General features: G+C 38.7%; 1 protein-coding gene across 1 annotated transcript in view; it reads right to left on the bottom strand.

The window, feature by feature from the left end:
- The window catches only part of LOC126278348 (vacuolar protein sorting-associated protein 16 homolog), a 214,654-nt gene that overhangs the window by 102,318 nt on the left and 87,369 nt on the right, over window positions 1–24,967 (bottom strand). Inside the window, exon 5 of the mRNA XM_049978390.1 lies at window positions 22,762–22,937. Coding sequence (XP_049834347.1) covers window positions 22,762–22,937 — 176 coding nt within the window. The remainder of the gene's footprint in view (window positions 1–22,761; window positions 22,938–24,967) is intronic.

Raw genomic sequence — 24,967 nt, 5'->3', positions numbered from 1 at the left:
AAAGCCAGAGATTATATGTACCCATCACACCAATGTTTAAGGGCTTCCCCATTATAATTACCACTGTTTTTCTCCCCTTGCTACCTGCAATGGCCATTCACTGACCTACAGAAATCCAGTATCCATTTACCTTTAGGCTCCTGGATTCCCAAGCTGGAGCTAAAGACCATTGCAGGCAGCATGAGGAGACCTAAAGCAATAATTATCAGGGAAACCCTCATATTTTGGCCAAACCCTCATATATTGGCACAACAGGTACATATAATCTCTGGTCATAGGCTTGACTACAGTCTACCAGCAGCCATGAAGGGTGAACCTTTGATGGTGGCAGCTACTTGAGCTGGAAAAGTATTAGGGAAACCATTAAACAAAAGTTGGCCAAAGGTCCTGAAACAAGAAGCCAACAGGCAATACATAAAGTAATTTTTAGTCTGATTGCCTAAATAAACCATTAGTAACACATCTAAGATCAAAATTTAGTAAAATAACTGCATAGGAAAGAGTGTATTACAGTGGGACTACATGCCTCAGATGTGTGTTGGTTTCTGTCCACCTCCACTCTCTTCAATGATGATCATCAGATGTCAGACACAAATTTTGCTCTTGTTAAAGAAGAGAACTCCACATCCACTAACCCACACTGCTCGGGGGTTTTGTACGGTTGATCATATTGGACACTTAGAGAACAAACCAATCATGTAGGGACAGTTTTGTACTATCTGGGTAGACACAGCCATCCCAGTTGCCTCCACGGACGTAGTACGCACTTACATTGCTTTGTTCTTGGAGTACCTACAAACTATAATTTCTAAGTAGCAGTCAACAACTTGTGTCGTCGGCCATGGGCAACCACTGTGACCCAGATCTACAGCCAGCCAGGGTGGCCGAGCAGTTCCAGGAGCTCAGTCTGGAACCGCCTGACTGCTACAGTCGCAGGTTCGAATCCTGCCTCGAGCATGGATGTGTGTGATGTCCTTAGGTTAGTTAGGTTTAAGTAGTTCTAAGTTCTAGGCAACTGATGACCTCAGATGTTAAGTCCCACAGTGCTCAGAGCCAGATCTACAATGTACATAATTGTCAGGACAAGGCTAATATAAAAGAAAACTTTTGGAAAATACACCAGAAAAGTTGGAAACTTGGGTGGTATTTTTGTATGTTTCACTGCAGTGTATGCTGATCCCACAATCAGCTTCCCATGCTGACAAATCTTCTTGCCATAAACTGATCATTCAAGGTATGTTCACAGACTGAACAGTACACTCAAGTCAGAGTTCTTTAATAGTAAAGAATAGTATACTAATCAATCCTTATCTTTAATATAGCACCCAATACATAGTTCATGAGAATGAAAATACTTGTAATTACTGTTAATGTTCTGACATTCATAATTTTGATGTTTTAGCAGGTTGAACTAGACTTAAAGAACATACTGTCTGAAATCATGATGTTTTGTTCTTAAAAAAATCACCAATTACAGAAGTTTCTAGATGACTCAATCTTTTGTAACCAACACAGAAATGTGTTTCCTTCTCATCCTGTACGGTAAGTCTCCCCTGACCTGCGGTTCTGGGTGACCTTCCTGATACTACCCCTTTTCCTAGACCTCTCCAGTCCTTTCCATCATCCTTCTTCCTTCCCCTTCAACCCTTCTGCCTGAAGAAAGAGCCACTGGCTCCGAAAGCTTGCCCATCACAACAATCTTTTATGTGTGTGTGTTCTGCCCCTGCTTAGTGAGTTGATTTTTAATCTAGCCAACTAAATAATTGTTTTAATGATATTCTGCTATGGTAGTCACTGAAGGCTTCATGCACTGCTCTCTTGAGAGTCAAATGTGTTTCATTCAGTAGCTCCCTATCTACGTTGTCTCTGTTTCTTTACACTGACTGAATACCATGGAGGGCTCCTCCCATCATGAACTATTCTATTATATATACATCTATCCAGTTCACAGTCAACTACTCTTTTAAATGTAAGTCTTGTTTACTCTACATGCTCCTGTTCTGAGCTAAAAGTTTCATGCTCCTCTTTTGAGATAAAAGTGTCAAGTTCCTCACTGAGACATTGTACTACTACTGCTTCTTTACCTAGTTTACTTAAAATGTAAATCTTTCTACTTGTGTTAGTTGACGTTTGTATTTTGGCAATCATTGTTGCTGCAACTGCTTCATTGTCACTGTTACTAGTTTCAATGTGGACATTATCAAAGAGGTCAGGTATATTTGTTGCCATTAGATTGATCGTATGTACATCATGAAAGCAGATTCGAACTATACGTTCTAGGTAGTTTTCTGAGAAGGCATTTTGTAATGTTTCACAAGATGTCTTGCCACAACTACCACTAACATAACTGTAATTATCTCAGCTGACTGTTTGGTGATTAAAATCTCCTGTAGTGATTACAATATGATCAGAGAATTTAAATACTAGATAAGAGGGATTTTCTCTAAAGTTTTTGGTTACATCAGGAGATAGCCTGCTGGTCAATAGAAAGATCCAGTTATAATTTTATGCCCATCCCTGACACTGATACTTGCCCATACAACATTGCCTGCAGCTTCAATTTTTATATCCACGGATTTGAGTTCTTTGTCTGCTGTGACAAGTACACTATTCCCATTTTCCATTAGCCTATACTTTCAATATGTGCTTGAATTTTCCCAAAAATCTAAGTGTTGTCAATTCCAGTTTCTAACCAGCTTTCTTAACTAGTATTATGTGAGTGTCACTGCAGTTTTAGGAGTGTTTCAGACTGTGGCACTTCGTTCTGACTGCTTTGGTAGTTAACCATAGGAATTTTAATACTCTCTCCCATGGAAGGGTTTCATGGACCTTGTACTGATACTTCCATGTCTCCTACAATTATGACAACAATGAAAAAATGTTTGCGCACATCTTCTACATGGTTAGCTAGATGGTCAGCAGCCCCTGGTGTGTAGTGCACCCTGCAGTACTATTGTCCTATCGTCTACCATGGCTACTGGGTCTCTATAGAAAGTACATGATCTATCACCTGTTGCCCAACTGACTTAGTGGCTTGTCAGTCGTAGATCTAGAGGCCCTTAAAAGAAAGTCTGGGACAAGGGATAACTCAGGGCACTACACACATCCTACTAACCAACAAGACTGAGGTGCTGTTTTCTACTGAGACTGAGCCATTGAGACACACTTCAACTGTTGGCAGGCATGCTGTAGCACATCAGGAGTAAGCAAGTGCAAACATGTACCAACCTGTCAATCAGTGGTAATCTGAATGTAGAGAAAATAATGGTGCTCCTTAGGGATATTGTAGCAAAGAATGGGAAGTCTCATCGCTTACACTCTGTTGTATGCCTGGAGACTACGTTCAACATGTTGAAGAGGCTGATGAAGTATCCACTGAGGGAACGGAATACAACTAACTGTAGATCGTGTTGCAGGTTGGTACAAATAATGCCTGTCATTTGAGCTCTAAGGTTGTACTTGATTCACACCAGAGATTGGCAGAGGAGGTCGAGAAGACTAACCACACTCATGGAGGTTTAGTGAATCTCACAATCTGCAGCACTGTCCCCAGAACCAATTGCGACCCTTTGTTTCTGAGTCAGAGAGAAGGCTTGATCTAGAGACTTTGAAGGTTCTGTGATAGTCTAGGCTATGATTTCTTGGGTGCACAACAGCTTAAAATGCTAGGATCAACCTAAACATGTCAGGAGAACACTGCTTATCTGAGACTGCTACCCCATGTGACTAACTAGCACAAAGGTTTTCTTTTAGCTTAATTGACTCTCCATTCAGTCCAAATAATGATAAACGTAGAAGTCCCAAGTACTAGTGTAACATCCAAAGAAATATGACCTACAGACAAGCCTGTTAAAACCTTTTGAGAAACTGGTAAAATAAGCCCAAAAAGCAAAGGTACCTCACTTTATACTAGGTACAGAAAGCTGGCTAAATCCAAAATATTACAGTAGCATTATTTTGGGGGTAAAGTTATGTATGAAATAAAATTATAGGCTAAAAAGGAATGGCGGCAGCATATTTGTTGCAGTAGACAAGAAACTTCAGACCACGAAAGTGGACATTGGAGTTTCATGCACGTGTTTGAACAAGACTCAGTATTAAGAATGTTCTTCTATCAACCACCAGACTCAGTCTTAGATGCAGCCAAAAACTTCACAAATTGTTAGTTTACTAATACATATGTTCCTCAATTATATAGTTCTTATTACAGCAGACTCTAAACATAACAACTGATTGGCTTCATTAAAGCTTTGTATGTGGTAAGCATGACAAGACATACTGTGAAATAATACTAAATACTTTCTCGAACTACTACTTGGAATAAATAGTTTGCTCATGAAGGACATATCTTCAATCTAATAGCAACAAATAAACTTGGTCTTTTTGAGGATGTCAATAATGAAACTATTATCGGTGACTATCAGATAGCTGTATCAATGTTAATTAATAAAGCACAAATGGCAACTGAAACAAGCTGAAACATTTGCACATTAAAAAAGCTTGATAATGAGGCAGTCAAGTCATATCTCAAAGAACAGCTCAAAACATTGATCTCTCGGCAGGAGTATGTAGAGAACAGTGACTCAGGTTTAAAAGAATAATTGACCAAGCACTGGACAGATATGTACCTATAGCAGAACAGTTAATGATGGGAGGAACCCACCATGGAATAAATTCACTTTAAAGAAACTTCTAATGAAACAGTGACTACTGCATATTAGCTGCAAAACAAAGGATATGTATAGAGACAGACAGGTGCTGAATGAAATGCCTCTGCTGTCAAAAAGACAATGTATGAAGTCCTCAATGACTGCTACAGTAAGATCTTATAGAAAAATCTCATCCAAAACTGAAGTAGTACTGGTCATATATAAAGTGCCCACATGCTCATGTATGACAAACAGAAATGGAGGGTAGCAAATAAAAGGCAGAAATACTGAAACCTAATTTCAAAAGTTGCTTTGCAATTGAAAATATGGGAGTACTGTCAGTTTAATAATCACACTACTCACTACTGCAAGGATGAGTGACATGCACTGCCTGTCAAAAAGAGTGAAGTGCCCAGAAGGGGAGGAAGAAAGAAAGCTTCTCAGGATGAGATGGATAGAGTGTGAGCCCAATGAGCAAGATGTTGCACTCCCTCTGATGCATACACTGATTCAGTTAGAGAGGGTAAAATGTAAAACGTGATTTATTAGTCTCATTATATACATTGCACAGATCATACAATCTGTTGTGCAGGAGACACTATCAAGTTTAGCAAAAATATAATGTATAATTATTTACAGAAATTATTTTTACACTATTTTAAGAATAATGCCAATAAATACAATACTACACTATTTACTATAAATTAACAGTTTACCAATTTCCTTTGTTGTACACAGACAACACTGCAATATTAGCTATAGATTTTTATGGTTCAAAGTGACAGACTGTCTTCTGTGAATTCTTCAATGGTGTAGTAACATTTCTCTATTAAAATATTTTGGAGTGAACTTTTCAGTGAACCAAGGTCCACTGTTAATATGTTTCTTCCTTTTAATTTGTTGTATATTTTTAGCCCCTTGTACAGTGGTGTCTGAGCATAAAGCTGTAAGTGAAGCTGATGTTTCCCTTGTGACGAGTACCACAGCTATGCTTAAAACATAGCTTTTCAAGATTATGTTTATTATTACATACAAAAATCAAAATTTCAAGGATGTACAATGAAGTAATTGTTAATATTTTTAATTTCTTGAACAATGGGCAACATGACTCATTTTTGTGGGCATAACATATGTTTCTAATGAATTTCTTCTGAAGAATTAGCAGCCTTGTACTGCTCCTAGAGTTTTCCCAGGAAATTATCCCATAACAGATTCAAAATAACTGTTGTAGGCTGTCTTTATTGTGTCCATATGAGTGGCACTAGATAAAATTAACATTGCAAAAGCTAGGAAATTTAATTTATTTACCAGGAAGGCCATATGTGTCTTCCAGTTTAAACTTTTATTAAGGTTTAGGCCCAAGAATGTCACATGTCTCACTTCTGTCATCAGTCAATTATTATGGGCTATTTCTACAGGACATATTGCTGACAAAATTTAGAGACAAATTGCATTATCTGGGTCTGAGTGACATTCTTATGGAATGAGGATTCCAGTTTCCCCAAACATTTTCTTTACTATTTGGAATCTTTTCTATTGTATCATTTTCTATCAGGACTGAGGTGTCATCTGCGAACAAGACTGAATGAACTTCAATATTTAATGGTAAATCATTTATACACAACAAGAACAGGTAAGGACCCAGTATTGAACCCTGTGGAACTCCTTGGGAAACTGTTTTCCATTTGGAGTGGTAGTTAACTGAATTTGATGATAAATTACTCTTTGTTTCCTTTCTGTCAGATAAAAGTTGAACCACAGTAATGCAGTATCTTCGATCCCATAGCTCTTCAGTTTGTGAAGTAATAATGAGTGGTTCACCGAGTCAAAGGCTTTCGTTAGATCACAGAATATTTCTGATACTTTTGTACCCTGGTCTAGTGATGTGCTTATTTTTTCTGGAAATTCTCTAATGGCATTTATGGTGCTTTCTTCTCTTTGAAAACCAAACTGATTTTTAAAAATAATGTCATTTACTGTAAGGAAATTTTCTAGTTGTTTTGTGACAAGCTTTTCACATGTTAAAAAACAGGAAGAAGAGAGATAGGCTGGTAGTTTCCTTATCTTCTGGTGATCCCTTTTTAAATAATGGCTTAATCTCTGCATATTTTAGGATATATGGGAAAGACCCATGTTCAAAGGACGGGTTTACAATAATAGTCAGTTGGTATGAAATAATATGGCATACTGCCTTGATTACCATGGACGGTATTCCTTTTTTAATGATAATATTGTGTCTTTCACATCTTTCTAAGTGATTTTTCAGATTTTTTTAAAACAAATGTACTGTATGTCATCTCTATGCCTGAAAATCATATTGTCCTGATGGGCTGTCATGTCTATGTCAGATTTTTCTATATTGACAAAGGAATCATTGAAGCAGTTTGACATTTGAACATGATTTACAATAATATCACCCTGAAACCTATTTTGAGAAATTTCTTGACTTTTAAAATTGACTACAAACAGACCAGACTGCATTTGTTTTATTTCTTTGTTTGTTTATGAATGTACTATTTGACAGTTTTTATGTTGCCATTATCACTTTTTTGAATTTAGTCTTATAGCACTTAATATATGTTACAAAATTAAGGTTTTTATCTTCTTTGAGCTCATTGTGCACCTGTCTTTTTCTGGCACTTGAAATTTTTATGCCTGGTGAAGTCCAATTTCGTTTATTCCTGACTCTCTTTTGAAATGATTTTGGGGGAAATGTTTCATTGAATACATCCAATAAACAATTTAGAAAATTATCAAAATTTTTGTTGCTTAAATCACAGTCATTTAAAGGCCAGCTTATAACACTCAACTTATCACAAAACAACTCTAAATTTTCTTTGCTAAAATTCCTTCTGCTATAAGATTCAGATTTTAGTTTCTCTTTTTTGGGGAGTTCTATAAACAAAGCTGAGTAATCAGAAATCCCTAGATCTAGGCAAAACTTCCTTGTATCACCAAACTGATAATTTGTAGTAATATTATCTATGCAGGTTACTGAGTGGAAGTTTTCTCTAGTGCACATAGTTTAGTTTAACTTGAAACAAGATTTTTTTTATTATTAAGTCATGAAATTTTTCAAGGTTACTGCTTTCAATAATGTATTTAAGTTGAAGTCTCCTACAATCACAAACTTTTTCCTTTTTTAATCATATCTAAGAGATACTGAAATTTTTCTAAGAATAATTCAGTAGCAGAGCTCCAAGGAATTCTGTATAAATTGATATTGTCACAGTGTTTAAATCACACACGTCTACACAATAGCTTTCAAAAATACATTCTTCATTTAGATAACTAAAATCTTCTTTCACCTTAAAGTTTACGGAGGCATGCAGTGAGATACAGGAGACCTCATGAGAGATGTTTTTTCTACAACAGCTGCTGGCAACATTGAAATTATTAATTTTATTTAGAATGTCTACACATTCTTTTGTGAGCCAGTGTTCATTTAAGCAGACTACCCGTATGTTTGTCAGGGCAGAAAGCATAACTTGCAGTTCATCAATTTTAGAGTAACATAGATTTGGATGTCTTTCTGCTAAACTGTTTGTATTTGGAAGCATCAAGATTCAGGATAGAATTTTTGAGTTTGTTGAAGAGCCTCATTTGTTCCTTTATATTTACAGCTTCCATTTTGGATCACCACTTTTGTTTTCTCAACCCTTTCAGAAGCTTTCAGTTTCCCTTGCTTTTAATAAATCTGTGAATGTCCATGATCATTTTGCTGAAAGTCACTGAACCTAATCTATTCAAGTGAAGCCCATCCTTTCGCAGACACTTACCACTTACAAATTTATATGAGTCTACAAAAATTGCATCCAGCTTATCACACTGTTCCCTGATTCCACTGTTTATCTTATTTATGTATGTATCACTTACTTACCCTGTGTAAAATTGCACTAATGACAATTTTTGAATTTGCAAACACACTTTTTGCTGAGCAGATCAAGTTCCGTGTTCAATTGATTAATTTTTCTTCACTGCAGTTCTGGATGGAATTTGTGCCGACATGAATGAAAACACCTTCATGTTTGTCCATTTTTTCATTTCCACTTTCAGTTTCACTTCATTTTGAATTTAGGATATTTTGAAAGTGTCTGCTGATCTGATGGAGTCGGATTGTGGGATGTACATCAATTTTGCAGCTTGGAGCTGTACCATTTTTCAGTATGGAGTCACCAACAACAAGAAAATCCCGTTTTTCAATCCGTTTTGCTGTGGCACTTCCACATTTGTCCTTTTTGTAGGTTACTGTTTCCCATTTATATTTCTTTACAGATAGTCTGGTGGGTGGATTTTTGGTCTCATTTCGCACACTATGTGTATTCTGAAGGTTTGTTTCGTACTTGGCTGGTGTTTTTCCGAAACCCTGGATTTCGTTTCACTTATTTCCGTTTGATGGATATCACACACACAGAAATGTTTTTCTTGAGTTAATCTATCATTTTCTTTCTTTGTAGTCAGTAATTCAGTTTTCAATGCTTCAATGTCCTTGTGTAGCTGCTTTATAATTTTGTTTTTAGTACCTTCTTTTATTTCCATTTCACATGCACTGGCCTGTTTTTCATGTATTAATCTATCTTTTTCTTTTTTTATAGTCACTATTTCAGCATTTAATGCCTCAATGTCCTTTTGCAGCAACTTTATAATTTCGTTTCTTGAATCCAGTGTACTTACAAGATCAGCTGTTTTAGCTCATAAACAAACATAGCATGTCCATGGAATAACATCATTGATGATTTTTAGGTTCACTTTCGCACACTTTTCGTGCAACCAGTAATTGCACTTGACACAGAAAATACCCTTCATCACTCACTTTTCACATTCTCTACATGAAAAACTGTTTGTTTTTTTCCTTTTTTTGATGAGAGCAAAATTTTACTACACTTTCCTATCGGCGCCATCTTGAACACCAAAATCATTGTATCCTCCCCTGAGGCAAACAGACCCAAAATTGCTGTAACTGTTCCTTGGAGTCCTGGATTCTGGCAATGGAAAGGAGTTGACATCCAAGCTGGTCCCATACATGTTCTTTTGGGGCATATGCGGAGATGTTGCTGGAAATGGGAGTACCACAACATCACACAAACAGTTCAGAGACACATGTGTCATGTGTGTATGAGGATTGTCCTGTTGTAAAATGGTATGAGATGTAACACAAGAGGATGCAGTATGTCTATGACATACCAATGTGCAGTTGAAGTCCTCTCAATCGTTACCAACTTTAATGTGGAGTCATACCCAATAGCTCCCCATACCATGATACAAGGAGTAGCTCTGCTATACCTCTACAAAGCACTGGAAAAATGAGATCTCTCTCCAGGTCACTGTCTTACTTACTGATAATGGTCCCCAGAGTAGCACATAACTGTGATTCATCGCTGAACGCAATGTGATGCCGTTCATTGGCAGTCCATGCTTTCCTATCAAATCATCATTTCAAATGCAGTTGTTTGTATTGTGGTGTTAATGGCAGCCTATGCATGGGACAGTAATTCCCTAATCCCACATCGATAGCGTGGGATGACACAGAATATTGCACGGAGTCCATTACTTATTCTTTGCTGGCAGGCAAAGATCTGAGAGGCTACGATTTGCTTGGCACTCAATATAGCGCTCCTCCTTTGTGATGGACATGTGACAAAACAAACTGCTTGGCTGATGTGTTGAGCGCTATATTGAGGTAAGCAGCGAAGAACTGTTTGTTATTGTGTATGGACAGTCTAGGTGAATCAGGAAGAATGGACAGAGCCACAGCATGAGCGAAGCAGCCGAATACTAGTTTACCTGCAGAAAAAGCACGGGCTCGGGGAAAGCCCAAAGTTAACAACCCTGGTGACAAAGTAAGTGAATGCCAGGATGGCCTAGCAGCTGAATGTGTTACATGAAAAGTATTGTATACCTATAAAAATAACCAAAACTGCCTACAGTTGATGTACAGAAAATATAAGGACCTTTCTAGAATTAGCGGAAGCCCTAGAACACAATCTATACCTATACAATGTCTATATAATGTCTTTTATAGAAGCAGTTCAATTTTAAATGTTTATTTATACCACATAATAATCATCAGCAGACATCTTATTAACACATACAACAAACCAACAAATAGATCATGACTTCATTTACAAGACAAGCAGGCTCATTGTGTGACATGCATGAAAAAAATTGTTAAATTATTTATAATTTTTAATTAAGCTGCGATAAAATAGAATTTGGCACATGAACACCATTATTTAGCTTCATCAGCATGTTGACACTGCAGTAGAGACTATGATACAATAATTTATGTAAATATGATTTGTTATGTTCATTAAAAAATTAAGAAACTTGCTTTGAGTCTTGTAGTGCCGTAGTGATGAATAGTGCATGACAAATAAACGGAATCCATCAAACTCATACAAATACCTGGGTGTGGCAATCTGTCTGAATATGAGATGTAATTATCACATACTCTCATTTGTTGGTAAGCCAGGTGTCAAATATGATTCATTGGCAGGCTACTGGGAACAGGCATCCAACCTACAAAAGGGGAGCACTTACAAAGCACTCATGTGATCCTAGAATAATGCTCAAGTGAGTTTCGTCCTTAGCAAATAGGAATAATGGGGAAGATTGAACATATTCAAAGATGGACAGCATAATTGTTCACAGGTTTATTTGACTCACAGAAGACAAAGTAAAGCTGGGAAACCTGATTTGGCAGATGAAGGGAAATGCCAGTTATCCTACGAAAGCCAACTCATTAAATTTCGAGAACCAGTACTGACTAATTAATGTGTGCACAAAGGTATTTAAGCAGTCCTTCTTCCCACACTCCATAAACACTGGCAAGAGAAGAAACTCTAACATATGATACTTTGCTAGGTATGCTATGCCATGCACTTTACAGTAATTTGCAGAATATGTATGTAGATTTAAGTGTTGAAGAAAGAGGTTCCCAGTCAGAAAAATACAAAACATACAAGTTATGGGAGTGATGCAAAAGATTTTTTCAAGCAGTTTAAAAATATTTGAAAGAAGACTGCAAGTTTACTCAGAGGGACAATGGGTTGCATTCAAAAAAGAAGAGCCTAGCTTTCAGTTCTAGGGCCCTTACTTTTCCTCTTATTTCTCCGTGATCTGCATCTGAATCTACCTAGTGCCTTACCTGCATTGTTTGCAGACAACTAACTGTCCTTTTCCAAAATCCATCTCTTCAAGTTGTAAGCATGTATAAACATAGTCTATACAAGGTTAATTCTGCGGATAACTTACACAAAAACTATTATTAAAGTAAAACTGCCCATATGCTTTTTAGGGCCTCCAAAAAGAACCCAAAGCATATAGAGCCCATACTAATTGATGATGAAACAATACAGCAAGCAAATGAGATAAAATTTCTTGGGATATTGATTGACAATAACTTATAATGGAATATTCACAGAGAAAAGTTGCTACAGAAATTAAGCAGTGTATGCTTTGTTTCCCTAATTCTTAGACAGTCCTGTGGTATCTCAAACCTAAAAACAGTTTGTCTTGCTTTAGTACACTCTTTTGACAGCCCATTTTGGATGTCAGGATTTGGAAAAATTTGTGTGATGTGAAAAAGGCTCTTAAAGGTAATGAAGTACGTGTGTCTGTATCACCACTAAGCCTACTTTCAGGGAATTCAAAATACTGACTGTTCCCTGCATTTATATCTTAAAAACTGTGGCTTTTGTTAATAAGAATTTGCATTTATTTGAGACCAACAGATCTCTTCATGATCATAATAGTGATTATAGTGCAGGCATTAACCTGAATAATCAAAGACTGATGAAAAGTTTATTTGGTGTATGAAATATGGGTAGCATGCTTTACTATTAACTATCCCTCTCGTTTAGGGAAATTAGAAATACATTTAGGAATAAAATAAAATATATCTTACTTACTATTTTTATTCTGTTGATGAATATCTAAAATCCAGTTTGTTATAACAGTTCTTGTACTTCTACTCTATAGTACTACACTATGTATAAATGTATAAGTTTTATGGAATAATATGTGGCGTCCCACATAAAACTGGTCTGCCTCACTTACTGGTTAATCACCTATAACCAAATTGCTTGTGAAATGGCAACACTGTCTTGAAAGTTGGCTGCACTACACTTTATCGGAAAGTTGAGTGCAGTTGTGTGTTCACACTTAGTGTTGTAAGAAGCTCGTACTGCTCAGGTGTTACAGAAATGGGGCAGTTTGCATAGAACAGCAAACTGATATTGTGAAGTGTTATATAAATACAGGCTCCATAGAAGAATGAAAAGAAATGTTTCAAGTGAAGTGTCCTGATAGGAACTCTCCACAACCAGCACTGTTCAAGATCTGTACAAGGAATGAGAGGCTGTTGGATCCATTCAGAATGTTGAGGGGAATAGGCAACCAACAGTGACGACCCCTGAAACTACATACAGAATTTGCCTGGACATTAAAAGAAGTGTCTGCAAGTCAATAAGGAGGTTATCGCAGCAGGTTGGTGTATCTCGTATATCATGCCATCATGTACTAAAAGATATGAAATTAAAAGCCTGTCGTGTGAGTGTGGTGCAAGAGTTGACATTTGAAGAACAGGAGAAAAAAAGTTCATTATTGTGACTGACTGTTAACATCATTTGCCAATGGTTATCCTTTGATCCCTTGCTTTACTTCGTGTCAGATGAGGCCTGGTTTCATTTGTCAGCCTATGTAAACTGATCAAGGGACAACACACGTATTCTGCACAAAGAACCTCTCTACTGATAGATGATGGTTGTTTGGTGTGCATAGTCCAGCATGTGCTTCATTTGCCCCATGTTTTTTAATTACACCTTATACTCCATGACAAAAATGAGATTACTGCATAATAGGTGTAAAACAAAGTGTAGTGCTTTAGATAGAGACATGCTGAATGAAATGTGTTTGATTGTCAAGAGAGAAATTTGTGATGCCTTCAATGGCTACCATAGCACAATACAGTCAACTGATCTTTCACAGAACCAAAGGAAGTTCTGATCATATGTAGAGGCTGTTAGTGGCTCCAAAATTGGTGTCCAGTCCCTTGCAAATGAAACAGGAACTGAAACTGAGGGTAGCAAAGCAAAAGCTGAAATGCTTAACTCCATATCGAAATGTTCCTTAACAAAGGAAAATACAGGAGAACTGCCCCAATTCAATCCTCGTACCACTGAAAAGATGAATGAATAAGTATAAGTGTCAATGGTGTTGAGAAACAGCTCAAATTGTTAAATTGCACAAATCTCCTGAGCCCCATGGAATCCCTGTCAGATGCTATACAGCATATGTGGCTGAGTTAGCCCGTTTTCCAACTATGATCTATTGTAGATCACACAAACAAAAAACTGTACTCAGTTCTTGGGAAAAAACACAGGTCACACCCATATACAAGAAGGGTATTAGAAGTGATGCACAAAACTACTGTCCAGTTTCCTTGACATTGATTTATTGGAGTAACTTAGAACATATTCTGAGCTCAAACATAATGAGATACCTTGAACAGAATGACCACCCCAATGCCAACCGACATGGATTTCAAAAACATCAATTGTGTGAACCCCAAATCACATTTTTCTCACATGACAGACTGAAAGCTTTGTATCAAGGCAACCAGGTAGTTGCAGTATTTCTTGATTTTGGAAAAACATTTGACTCAGTACCACACCTACACTTATGGTCAAAAGTACAATCGTATGGGGTATCAAGCGAAATTTGTGACTGGACTGAGGACTTTTTGGTAGGGAGGACACAGCACGTTATCTTGGATGGAGACTCATCATCAGATGTAAAAGTAACTTTGGGTGTTCCCCAGGGAAATGTGTTGGAGCCCTTGCTATTCACATTGTATATTACTGACCCCACAGATAATATTAATACTAAAATCAGGTTTTTTGCAGATGACACAGTTATCTACAATGAAATACTCTCTGGAAAAAGCTGCCTAAATATTCAGTCAGATCTTGATAAGATTTCAGAGTGGTACAGAGATTGGCATCTTGCTCTAAATGTTCAGAAATGTACAATAGTGAACTTCACAAACATAGTAACATATGATTGTAAAATCTGTGAGTTACTGTTGGACTCGGTCAACTCATACAAACACCTGGATGTAATACTTTGTAGGGGTACAAAATGGAATGTTTACATAGATTCAGTCGTGGGTAAAGCAGATGGTAGACTTTTTATAATAGGTAGAATACTGTGGAAGTACAATCAGTCTACAAAGGAGATTGCTTAAAAATCACTTGTGTGACCAGTTCTAGAATATTTCTCAAGTTTGTGGGACCCATACCAGATACGACTGATGAGGGATAACGAACGTATATGCAGAGAAGGGCAGCACAAATGGCACAGGTTTGTTAAATCCATCGTAGAGTGTGGGGGAGATACTGAAAGAACTGAACTGGAAGGCTTTTGAAGACAGACATAAACCATCCCAAAAAAATTTCTTAACAAAGTTTCTAGAACCGGTTTTAAATGATGACTATATAATAATACCAGAATGAGATTTTGACTCTGCAGCGGAGTGTGCGGTGATACGAAACTTCCTGGCAGATTAAAACTGTGCGCCCGACCGAGACTCGAACTCGAGACCTTTGCCTTTCGCGGGCAAGTGCTCTACCAACTGAGCTACCGAAGCACGACTCACGCCCCGGACTCACAGCTTTACTTCTGCCAGTATCCGTCTCCTACCTTCCAAACTTTACAGAAGCTCTTCTGCAGCAGTATCCATCTCCTACCCTCCAAACTATACAGAAGCTCTTCTGCGAACCTGCAGAAGAGCTTCTGTAAAGTTTGGAAGGTAGGAGACGGATACTGGCAGAAGTAAAGCTGTGAGTCCGGGGCGTGAGTCGTGCTTCGGTAGCTCAGTTGGTAGAGCACTTGCCCGCGAAAGGCAAAGGTCCCGAGTTCGAGTCTCGATCGGGCACACAGTTTTAATCTGCCAGGAAGTTTTATATAATAATACTTCAAACCCTTACATATCACTCACACAGGTATCATGAGGATACGATAAGAATAATTACAGCACACACAGAGGAATTCAAACAATCATTCTTTCCACACTCCATACATGAATGGAACGGGAAGAAACCCTAATATCTGGTACTGTGGGATGTACCCTCAGCCATGCAGCTCATGGTGGTTTGTGGAGTATAAATGTAGATGTACATGTAAACAGTGCCAGATTTCTAGAGATCTTTGACTACTTCTATGCACAATTAACAGATGCAGATAAGCTGTAAGCAGTATTCCAACAAGGCGGAGCAACCAGTCATACATACAACCAGGTTGATGAACTTGTCAATAGGGGCCTCTGGCCCCCAAGGTCTCCGATCATGTCATTTTTAGTCATGAGGCACTCTAAAAAGCAAACTGTATGCTGACAATCATCACACAATAGACAATCTTAAACGGAACATTAGAAGGGAAATTAACATCAAACCTGCAGAATTACATTGTGTTGCCGGTAATGTCATCACACGAAGTCAGCAATGTCTGGATGCCAATAGCACCCTCTTTCAGCTTCTCTGATAAACAAGTAACTACATGTTTTTTTTTTTTTTTTTTTTTTTTTTTTTTTAATATTACTATTACCTATTCTTTTTTAGTTAGTTTGTTGTTACTTGAATCTCGGGCGTGTACTGGTTTTATGTGGAACACACTGTATATAACTGGCCTGAGTTGTAGCATCGCGCCTTAGTACCTGAATAGTGCAAATTCGTGTAGTCGTCTGTCTTCTATCTTTGTTGTGAACGGCCAGTGTCGGTTGGTCAGTCAGTGTGCTCCCTGCCGCCTTTGGATAAGCAGCTGCAGCAGCAAGTCGCATAACCCTAGCTTACTTATTTGTTAGATAGTTTAATTAATTTCTTTGCGTGTTTTTGTGTTCTTGCATTGTTTAATTCATATATTTCGGGCGTATTATAGTATTTGAGGGTTGTAGCATCGCGCTTTAGTGTTTACTTCGTAGATTCATATTTAAATTGCGTGTGATTTTCGTATAGGAGGTGCAATTTCGAGTTTTAGTTACTGTAATCGTAAATTCAGCAGATTGTAGCGCAGTCGTTAGGCATTTGTACAGGTTAGTTGATACATTCTTTGCGTGTTCCGCTTGCGTTATCTAGGCACAGACTCGTGTTTCGGTAACTGTTGTTAAACATCGATTAGAATGGACAGGGACTGCGATTGCTGTGTTCGGATGAGGGCTGACTTGGCATCCCTTCGCTCACAGCTGCAATCGGGCGCTGACTTCGGTCGCGCAGCTTGAGGCTGTTGCCAATGGGCACCACTGTGAGGAGCCGGACTTGGGTATCACGGGGATGTCAACCTCGCCCCTTCTGTTCCCAGATCGGTCTGCCGCTGTGGTTGCCCCGGTTGCTGCCCGCAGTGGGGCTGAGCCCTCGCCTGTGGTTGATTGGGAGATCGTTCCAAAGCGTGGCAGGCAGCAAAAGGCGTCCCCGTAGGCTGATCAGAAAGCCTCCCCGGTGCGTCTGACAAACCGGTTTCAGGCACTGTCTCTGGCTGAGCCAGATGCAGCTGCCTGCCCTGTTTCAGAGGATCATTCTCAGCCTTCAAGGTCCGGGCAATCGCAGAGGGTGGGCTTACTGGTAGTTGGGAGCTCCAATGTTAGGCGTGTAATGGGGCCCCTTAGGGATACGGCGGCTAAGGAGGGGAAGAAATCCAGTGTGCACTCCATGTGCATTCCGGGAGGAGTCATTCCTGATGTGGAAAGGGTCCTTCCAGATACCATGAAGAGCACAGGGTGCAGCCAGCTGCAGGTGGTGGCACATGTCGGCACTAATGACGTGTGTCGCTTTGGATCTGAGGAAATTCTCTCTGGATTCCAGCAGCTATCTGATTTGGTGAAGGCTGCCGGTCTTGCTTACGAGATGAAGGCAGAGCTCACCATCTGCAGCATCGTTGACAGAACCAACTGCGGACCTTTGGTGCAGAGCCGGGTGGAGGGTCTGAATCAGAGGCTCAGACAGTTTTGCGACCGTATTGGCTGCAGATTCCTTGACTTGCGCCATAGGGTGGTGGGGTTTCGGGTTCCGCTGAATAGGTCAGGAGTTCACTACACTCAGCTGGCGGCTACACGGGTAGCGGAGGCTGTGTGGCGTGGACTGGGCGGTTTTTTAGGTTAGAAGGCCTCGGGAAAGAGTCGGATGGGCTGCAATGTCAAAGGGTGCTTGGCAATTACAGGACGTGCTTGGATCAAGGAACAGTCGGAATTATAGTTGTAAATTGTTGTAGTTGCATTGGAAAAGTCCCTGAGCTTCAAGTGCTAATAGAAAGCACAGAAGCTGATATCGTTATAGGTACAGAAAGCTGGCTAAAGCCTGAAATAAGTTCTGCAGAAATTTTTACGAAGTCTCAGACGGTGTTCAGGAAAGATAGATTAGGCAGAATTGGTGGTGGAGTGTTTGTGTCTGTCAGTAGTGGTTTATCTTGTAGTGAAGTCGAAGTAGATACTCCGTGCGAATTGGTGCGGGGGGAGGTTATACTTAACAGCAGAATTAAGTTAAGAATTGGTTCCTTCTACCGACCCCCAGACTCCGATGATACAGTTGCGGAACAGTTCAGAGAAAGTTTGAGTCTCGTAACAAATAAATACCCCACTCATACGGTTATAGTTGGTGGGGACTTCAACCTACCCTCGGTATGTTGGCAAAAATACTTGTTCAAAACCGGTGGTAGGCAGAAAACGTCTTCCGAGATTGTCCTAAATGCATTCTCCGAAAATTATTTCGAGCAGTTAGTCCACGAACCCACGCGAATTGTAAATGGTTGCGAAAACACACTTGACCTCTTGGCCACAAACAATCCAGAGCTGATAGAGAGCATCATGACTGATACAGGGATTAGTGATCACAAGGTCATTGTAGCTAGGCTCAATACCATTTCTTCCAAATCCATCAGAAACAAACGCAAAATAATTTTATTTAAAAAAGCAGATAAAGTGCCACTAGAAGCCTTCCTAAAAGACAATTTCCATTCCTTCCGAACTGACTATGCAAATGTAGACGAGATGTGGCTCAAATTCAAACATATAGTAGCAACAGAAATTGAGATATTCATACCTCATAAATTGGTAAGAGATGGAACGGATCCCCCGTGGTACACAAAAAAGGTCCGAACGCTGTTGCAGAGGCAACGGAAAAAGCATGCGAAGTTCAGAAGAACACGAAATCCCGAAGATGGGCTAAAATTTACAGACGCGCAAAATTTGGCACGTACTTTGATGCGAGATGCCTTTAATAGGTTCCACAACGAATCATTGTCTCGAAATTTGGTAGAAAATCCGAAGAAATTCTGGTCGTATGTAAAGTACACAAGCGGCAAGACGCAGTCAATACCTTGGCTGCGCAGTGCCGATGGTACTGTTATCGACGACTGTGCCGCTAAAGCGGAGTTATTGAACGCAGTTTTCCGAAATTCCTTCACCAGGGAAGACGAATGGAATATTCCAGAATTTGAAACACGAACAGCTGCTAGCATGAGTTTCTTAGAAGTAGATACCTTAGGGGTTGCGAAGCAACTCAAATCGCTTGATACGGCCAAGTCTTCAGGTCCAGATTGTATACCGATTAGGTTCCTTTCAGATTACGCTGATACAATAGCTCCCTACTTAGCACTCATATACAACCGCTCGCTCACCGATAGATCTGTACCTACAGATTGGAAAATTGCGCAGGTCACACCAGTGTTCAAGAAGGGTAGTAGGAGTAATCCATTTAACTACAGACCTATATCATTGACATCGGTTTGCAGTAGGGTTTTGGAGCATATACTGTATTCAAACATTATGAATCACCTCGAAGGGAACGATCTATTGACACGTAATCAGCATGGCTTCAGAAAACATCGCTCTTGTGCAACGCAGCTAGCTCTTTATTCGCACCAAGTAATGGCCGCTATCGACAGGGGATCTCAAGTTGATTCCGTATTTCTAGATTTCCGGAAAGCTTTTGACACCGTTCCTCACAAGCGACTTCTAATCAAGCTGCGGAGCTATGGAGTATCGTCTCAGTTGTGTGACTGGATTCGTGATTTCCTGTCAAGAAGGTCGTAGTTCATACTAATAGACAGCAAATCATCGAGTAAAACTGAAGTGATATCAGGTGTTCCCCAGGGAAGCGTCCTGGGACCTCTACTGTTCCTGATCTATATAAATGACCTGGGTGACAATCTGAGCAGTTCTGTTAGACTGTTCGCAGATGATGCTGTAATTTACCGTCTAGTAAGGTCATCCGAAGACCAGTATCAGCTGCAAAGCGATTTAGAAAAGATTGCTGTATGGTGTGTCAGGTGGCAGTTGACGCTAAATAACGAAAAGTGTGAGATGATCCACATGAGTTCCAAAAGAAATCCGTTGGAATTCGATTACTCGATAAATAGTACAATTCTCAAGGCTGTCAATTCAACTAAGTACCTGGGTGTTAAAATTACGAACAACTTCAGTTGGAAGGACCACATAGATAATATTGTCGGGAAGGCGAGCCAAAGGTTGCGTTTCATTGGCAGGACACTTAGAAGATGCAACAAGTCCACTAAAGAGACAGCTTACACTACACTCGTTCGTCCTCTGTTAGAATATTGCTGCGCGGTGTGGGATCCTTACCAGGTGGGATTGACGGAGGACATCGAAAGGGTGCAAAAAAGGGCAGCTCGTTTTGTATTATCGCGTTATAGGGGAGAGAGTGTGGCAGATATGATACACGAGTTGGGATGGAAGTCATTACAGCATAGACGTTTTTCGTTGCGGCGAGACCTTTTTACGAAATTTCAGTCACCAACTTTCTCTTCCGAATGTGAAAATATTTTGTTGAGCCCAACCTACATAGGTAGGAATGATCATCAAAATAAAATAAGAGAAATCAGAGCTCGAACAGAAAGGTTTAGGTGTTCGTTTTTCCCGCTCGCTGTTCGGGAGTGGAATAGTAGAGAGATAGTATGATTGTGGTTCGATGAACCCTCTGCCAAGCACTTAAATGTGAATTGCAGAGTAGTCATGTAGATGTAGATGATTTTGTATTTTATTTTAAATTTTAAGTGTTGCTATCTTGCAGTTAGTTAAGTTTTAACTGCAAATCTAGTTTGATGAATTTTGCTGTGCTCAGTTATTAACGGCTACACATGTATGACATCAAAACCAAGGCTCTATCATCACAATGGAAACTGCCTGAAGACCCAAGACAAAAAAAAAAAAGACACATTCAATCATATATGAATGATCAGTGTTTACTTTAATTACAGTGTGATAGTGCAACATAAGCTCCTGTCTTATGGTCATATGGCCCCCTTCTTTCTATTTCCAAGGCTGTCAAGAACCATGAAAAAACATTGTTTCGCTATTAGTGATGAGATAAAAACAGAATTGTTGAACACTATAACAAAAAGTGATTCCAGAAGTGCTTCCAGAGAATGGAAAAAGTGTTGGCACAAGTGTGTTACCATATATTTGAGGGGGATTACTCTGAAGAGGACAAAGATGATGATGATGATGATGAATAAATAAAGATTCTTTAAGAAAAACAAAAATTCCCATTACTTTTTGATCACACCTTCTATCCTGTACATGTAAGGTTTGGTGGACCACATAATAATTAATATGTATATATTATGCAATATTCTTTCTGTAAAAGTTTGCAGTAGGCAGATGCCCCAGTTTGTATAACACAGATGTAAGTATGCAATATTCTTCCTGTAATATAGTTGCAAAAGAAATATATTTTGTAAAAATGGAAAGAAAACTGCTGTCTGTAATGTGATTTAATCTGTCTTTTGAAACACCACATTGTAGATCACTTAAGAAGCTTGAATATGATGATATTAAATCTCTCATGAAATTCATGTCTCCTATTTATCAGATTTATATAAAAACCACACAGTAGGAGCTAAAGATACTTCTGTGTCTAACAATTGGGGGGTAGATCGTGACTCAGACCTATGACCTGATGTTAAAGAAAGATATTCATCTTATCGTTTTCTTTCTTTATAAAGACTGCTTCACATGTACTCTTCATGCAACAAAATTTATAAAAAATAATTTACAACCATAACTTCCATATGAAATGACATTTGTCCATTTACACGGGATTGATTGGTAATGTTACAATACATAATTAACAATCTCAAAATTAACTTATATTGACTTTTTGCAAACAAAAAGCTTCTTGAATTTTGTAATTCCTTTCCAAAAATGAATTATTTAATATTTAAAAAATAGAAAGAAACTTCCACAAGGGAAAAATATATTAAAAATAAAGATTCCAAGACTTACCAAGCGGGAAAGCGCCGGTAGACAGGCACAATAAAATAACACACAAACACACACACAAAATTTCTCGCTTTCGCAACCAACGGTTGCTTCTGCAGGAAAGAGGGAAGGAGAGGGAAAGACGAAAGGATGTCGATTTTAAGGGAGAGGGTAAGGAATCATTCCAATCCCGGGAGCGGAAAGACTTACCTTAGGGGGAAAAAAAGAATAGGTATATACTCGCGCGCGCGCACGCACGCACGCGCACGCGCGCGCACACACGCACACACACACACACACACACACACACACACACACACACACACACACACACACACACACACACACACACACACACATATCCATCCATACATATATATGTATATGTATATTATTTAATATTTAAATAAAATAGAAAGAAACTTCCACATGGGAAAAATATATTAAAAACAAAGATTCCAAGACTTACCAAGCGGGAAAGCGCCGGTAGATAAACACAATAAATAAAACACACAAACAAACACACACACAGAATTTCTAGCTTTCGCAACCGACGGCTGCTTCTTCAGGAAAGAGGGAAGGAGAGGGAAAGACGAAAGGATGTGGGTTTTAAGGGAGAGGGTAAGGAGTCATTCCAATCCCGGGAGCGGAAAGACTTACCTTAGGGGGAAAAAAGGACAGGTGTACACTCCCACACACACACATATCCATCTGCACATACACCTATGTATGAGAACAGAGAAACAGAGATACATACATACTGTAAACTAAGAAATTAAAAAATTAAGAATACTGACAGGTATTAATAAACTATCAACCACTAACTATGTATCTTTGGAGACATACCATACAAGTTGTCGGGGCTTACAAGGAAATTCTGTGTCCTTTTCCATGTATTTGTCACGTAAGTCAGATGAACCAAGCCATAATTTTCCATCATCAGTAATAAGTGCAACATGACGGTTGTTTTGCGACACTGCTATCTCGACCACTGAACTGTTACCATCAGTCATGTCAAGCATCTATAACAAAAGAGTCAATTAATTCACAGCTCATTAAGCATCCCTGTGGAAATTGAAACACTACCATTATTAAAAGATATTTTTATGATATTTCCTAATGATAAGATAAAAGAAAATATTCAAATAGTTAAGGGAGATGAAACTTTAATTGTGATGGGGGACTGTAAATTGATAGCAGGAACAGAAAAAGAAGGAAAAATAATAGAGGAATATAGACAGAGGGAAAGGAATGAATGACAAAACTACTGGTGCAATTCTGCACAGAGCATTCTTTAAGCACTAGGAGACACTAGGAGGTATCATACTGATTACATAAGACAGACTGTGAAACCCGACATTAAACTGTAAGACATTTCCAAGGGCAGATATGGGCTCTTACCATAATTTATTGGTTATGAACTGCGGATAAAAAAATTTTAAAAATGCTAAAAGGTAGGAAATTAAGAAGAAGAGACCTGAATAAATTGATGTAACCTGAAAGTGTTGGGAGCTGCAGAAGGAACATTAGTCAACGTTTGACTGATATGGTTGAAAGGAACACAATAAAAGACGAATAGGTAGGTTTGAGAGATGAGATAGCAAAGGCAGTAGAGGATCAAACAGGTAAAAACACAGTCTAATGGAAATTTTAGATAACATAGGAGATAATGAAATTAACTGTTGAAAGGAGAAAAGATAAAAATGCAGCAGCTGAAGCAGGTGAAAGAGAGTAAACATCTAAAAAGAAGAGATCAACAGAAAATGCAAAATTACCAAGCAGGAATGGTTAGAGGACAAATGCAAGGCTACAGAAGCATGCATGACTAGGAGAAAGATACATGCTGTCTATAGCAAAATTAAATAAAAAATAACCAATTGTATGAATATCAAGAGCTCAGATGGGAAAGCAGTACTAAGCAAATAAGGTAAAGCAAAAAGGTGTAAGGAATACACAGAATCACTGTAAATGGGAATACTGTAGACAGGGAAGAGGGGAAAAATGAAGGTAAGATGGGGGCAATTATGCTACGAGATGCAGCAAAAGACCTAAGTCGAAACAAGGCCCCAGAGCAGATGAGATTACCTCAGAATTACTGAGATCTTTGGTAGACAGAAAAACTACTACACCTGGTGTGCAAGATACATGAGAAAGGTGAAAAACCTTCAGACTTCAAGAAGAATGTAGAACTTCATACTCTACAGAAGGATTGTGCGGGTGCTGATAGGAGCAACTACTACTGAACCACTTGTTTAAGTTATAGTTGCAGGATACTGACATGAATTATTTACAGAAGATTGGAAAAACTGGTACAAGTCAATCTCAGGGAAGATCTGCCTGGGTTCCAGAGGAATGTACAAAGACACGAGGTAACTCTGAGCCAACACTAATCTGAGTAAGATAGGTTAAAAAATGGCAAACCTATATTTATAGCTGTTGTAAACTTAGAGAACATTTTTGATAGTCTGAAGGAAGCACAGATAAAATGCAGACAGCTATAAGTTACCTATAACTTGTACACAAACCAGACTGCAGTTGTAAGAGTCAAAGGAGATAAAATGGAAGAGGTGGTTGAGGAGGGAGTGAGACAGGGTTGCAGCCTCTCTCTGATGCTTTTTGGTCTGTGCACTGAGAGAGCCGTGACGAAAGCCAAGGAGAAATTTGGAAAGAGAATTAAAAATAAGGGAGAACAAACAAAAACTTTGAAACTGTCAATGAAATTTTAATTTCATTTGAGATGGTACAGTGCTTAGAAGAGCAGTTGTACAAAATGGAAAGCATCTTGGAAGAAAGCTACACGATGAACATCAAAAAAGTAAAACAAGTGTAATGGAATGTAGCTGAATTAAATTAGAGGATGCTGAGGGAATTGTGTACTTTAAAAAATGAGACACTAAAAGATAGTAGATGAGTTTTGCTATTTGGGCAGCAAAAGAACTGACAATGGCCAAAGTAGAAAGCATATGAAATGAGGAACACGTTTAGATGAATTTCAATGCTAGGAACTCCATTTAAAATATATTTTTCTGGAGTTTAGCCTTTTACAGAAGTG

Source organism: Schistocerca gregaria, chromosome 6 (genome assembly GCF_023897955.1).
Source record: "Schistocerca gregaria isolate iqSchGreg1 chromosome 6, iqSchGreg1.2, whole genome shotgun sequence".
In the NCBI taxonomy this organism is placed as follows: Eukaryota; Metazoa; Arthropoda; class Insecta; order Orthoptera; family Acrididae; genus Schistocerca; species Schistocerca gregaria.
This window is presented reverse-complemented; position numbering and strand designations above follow the sequence as displayed.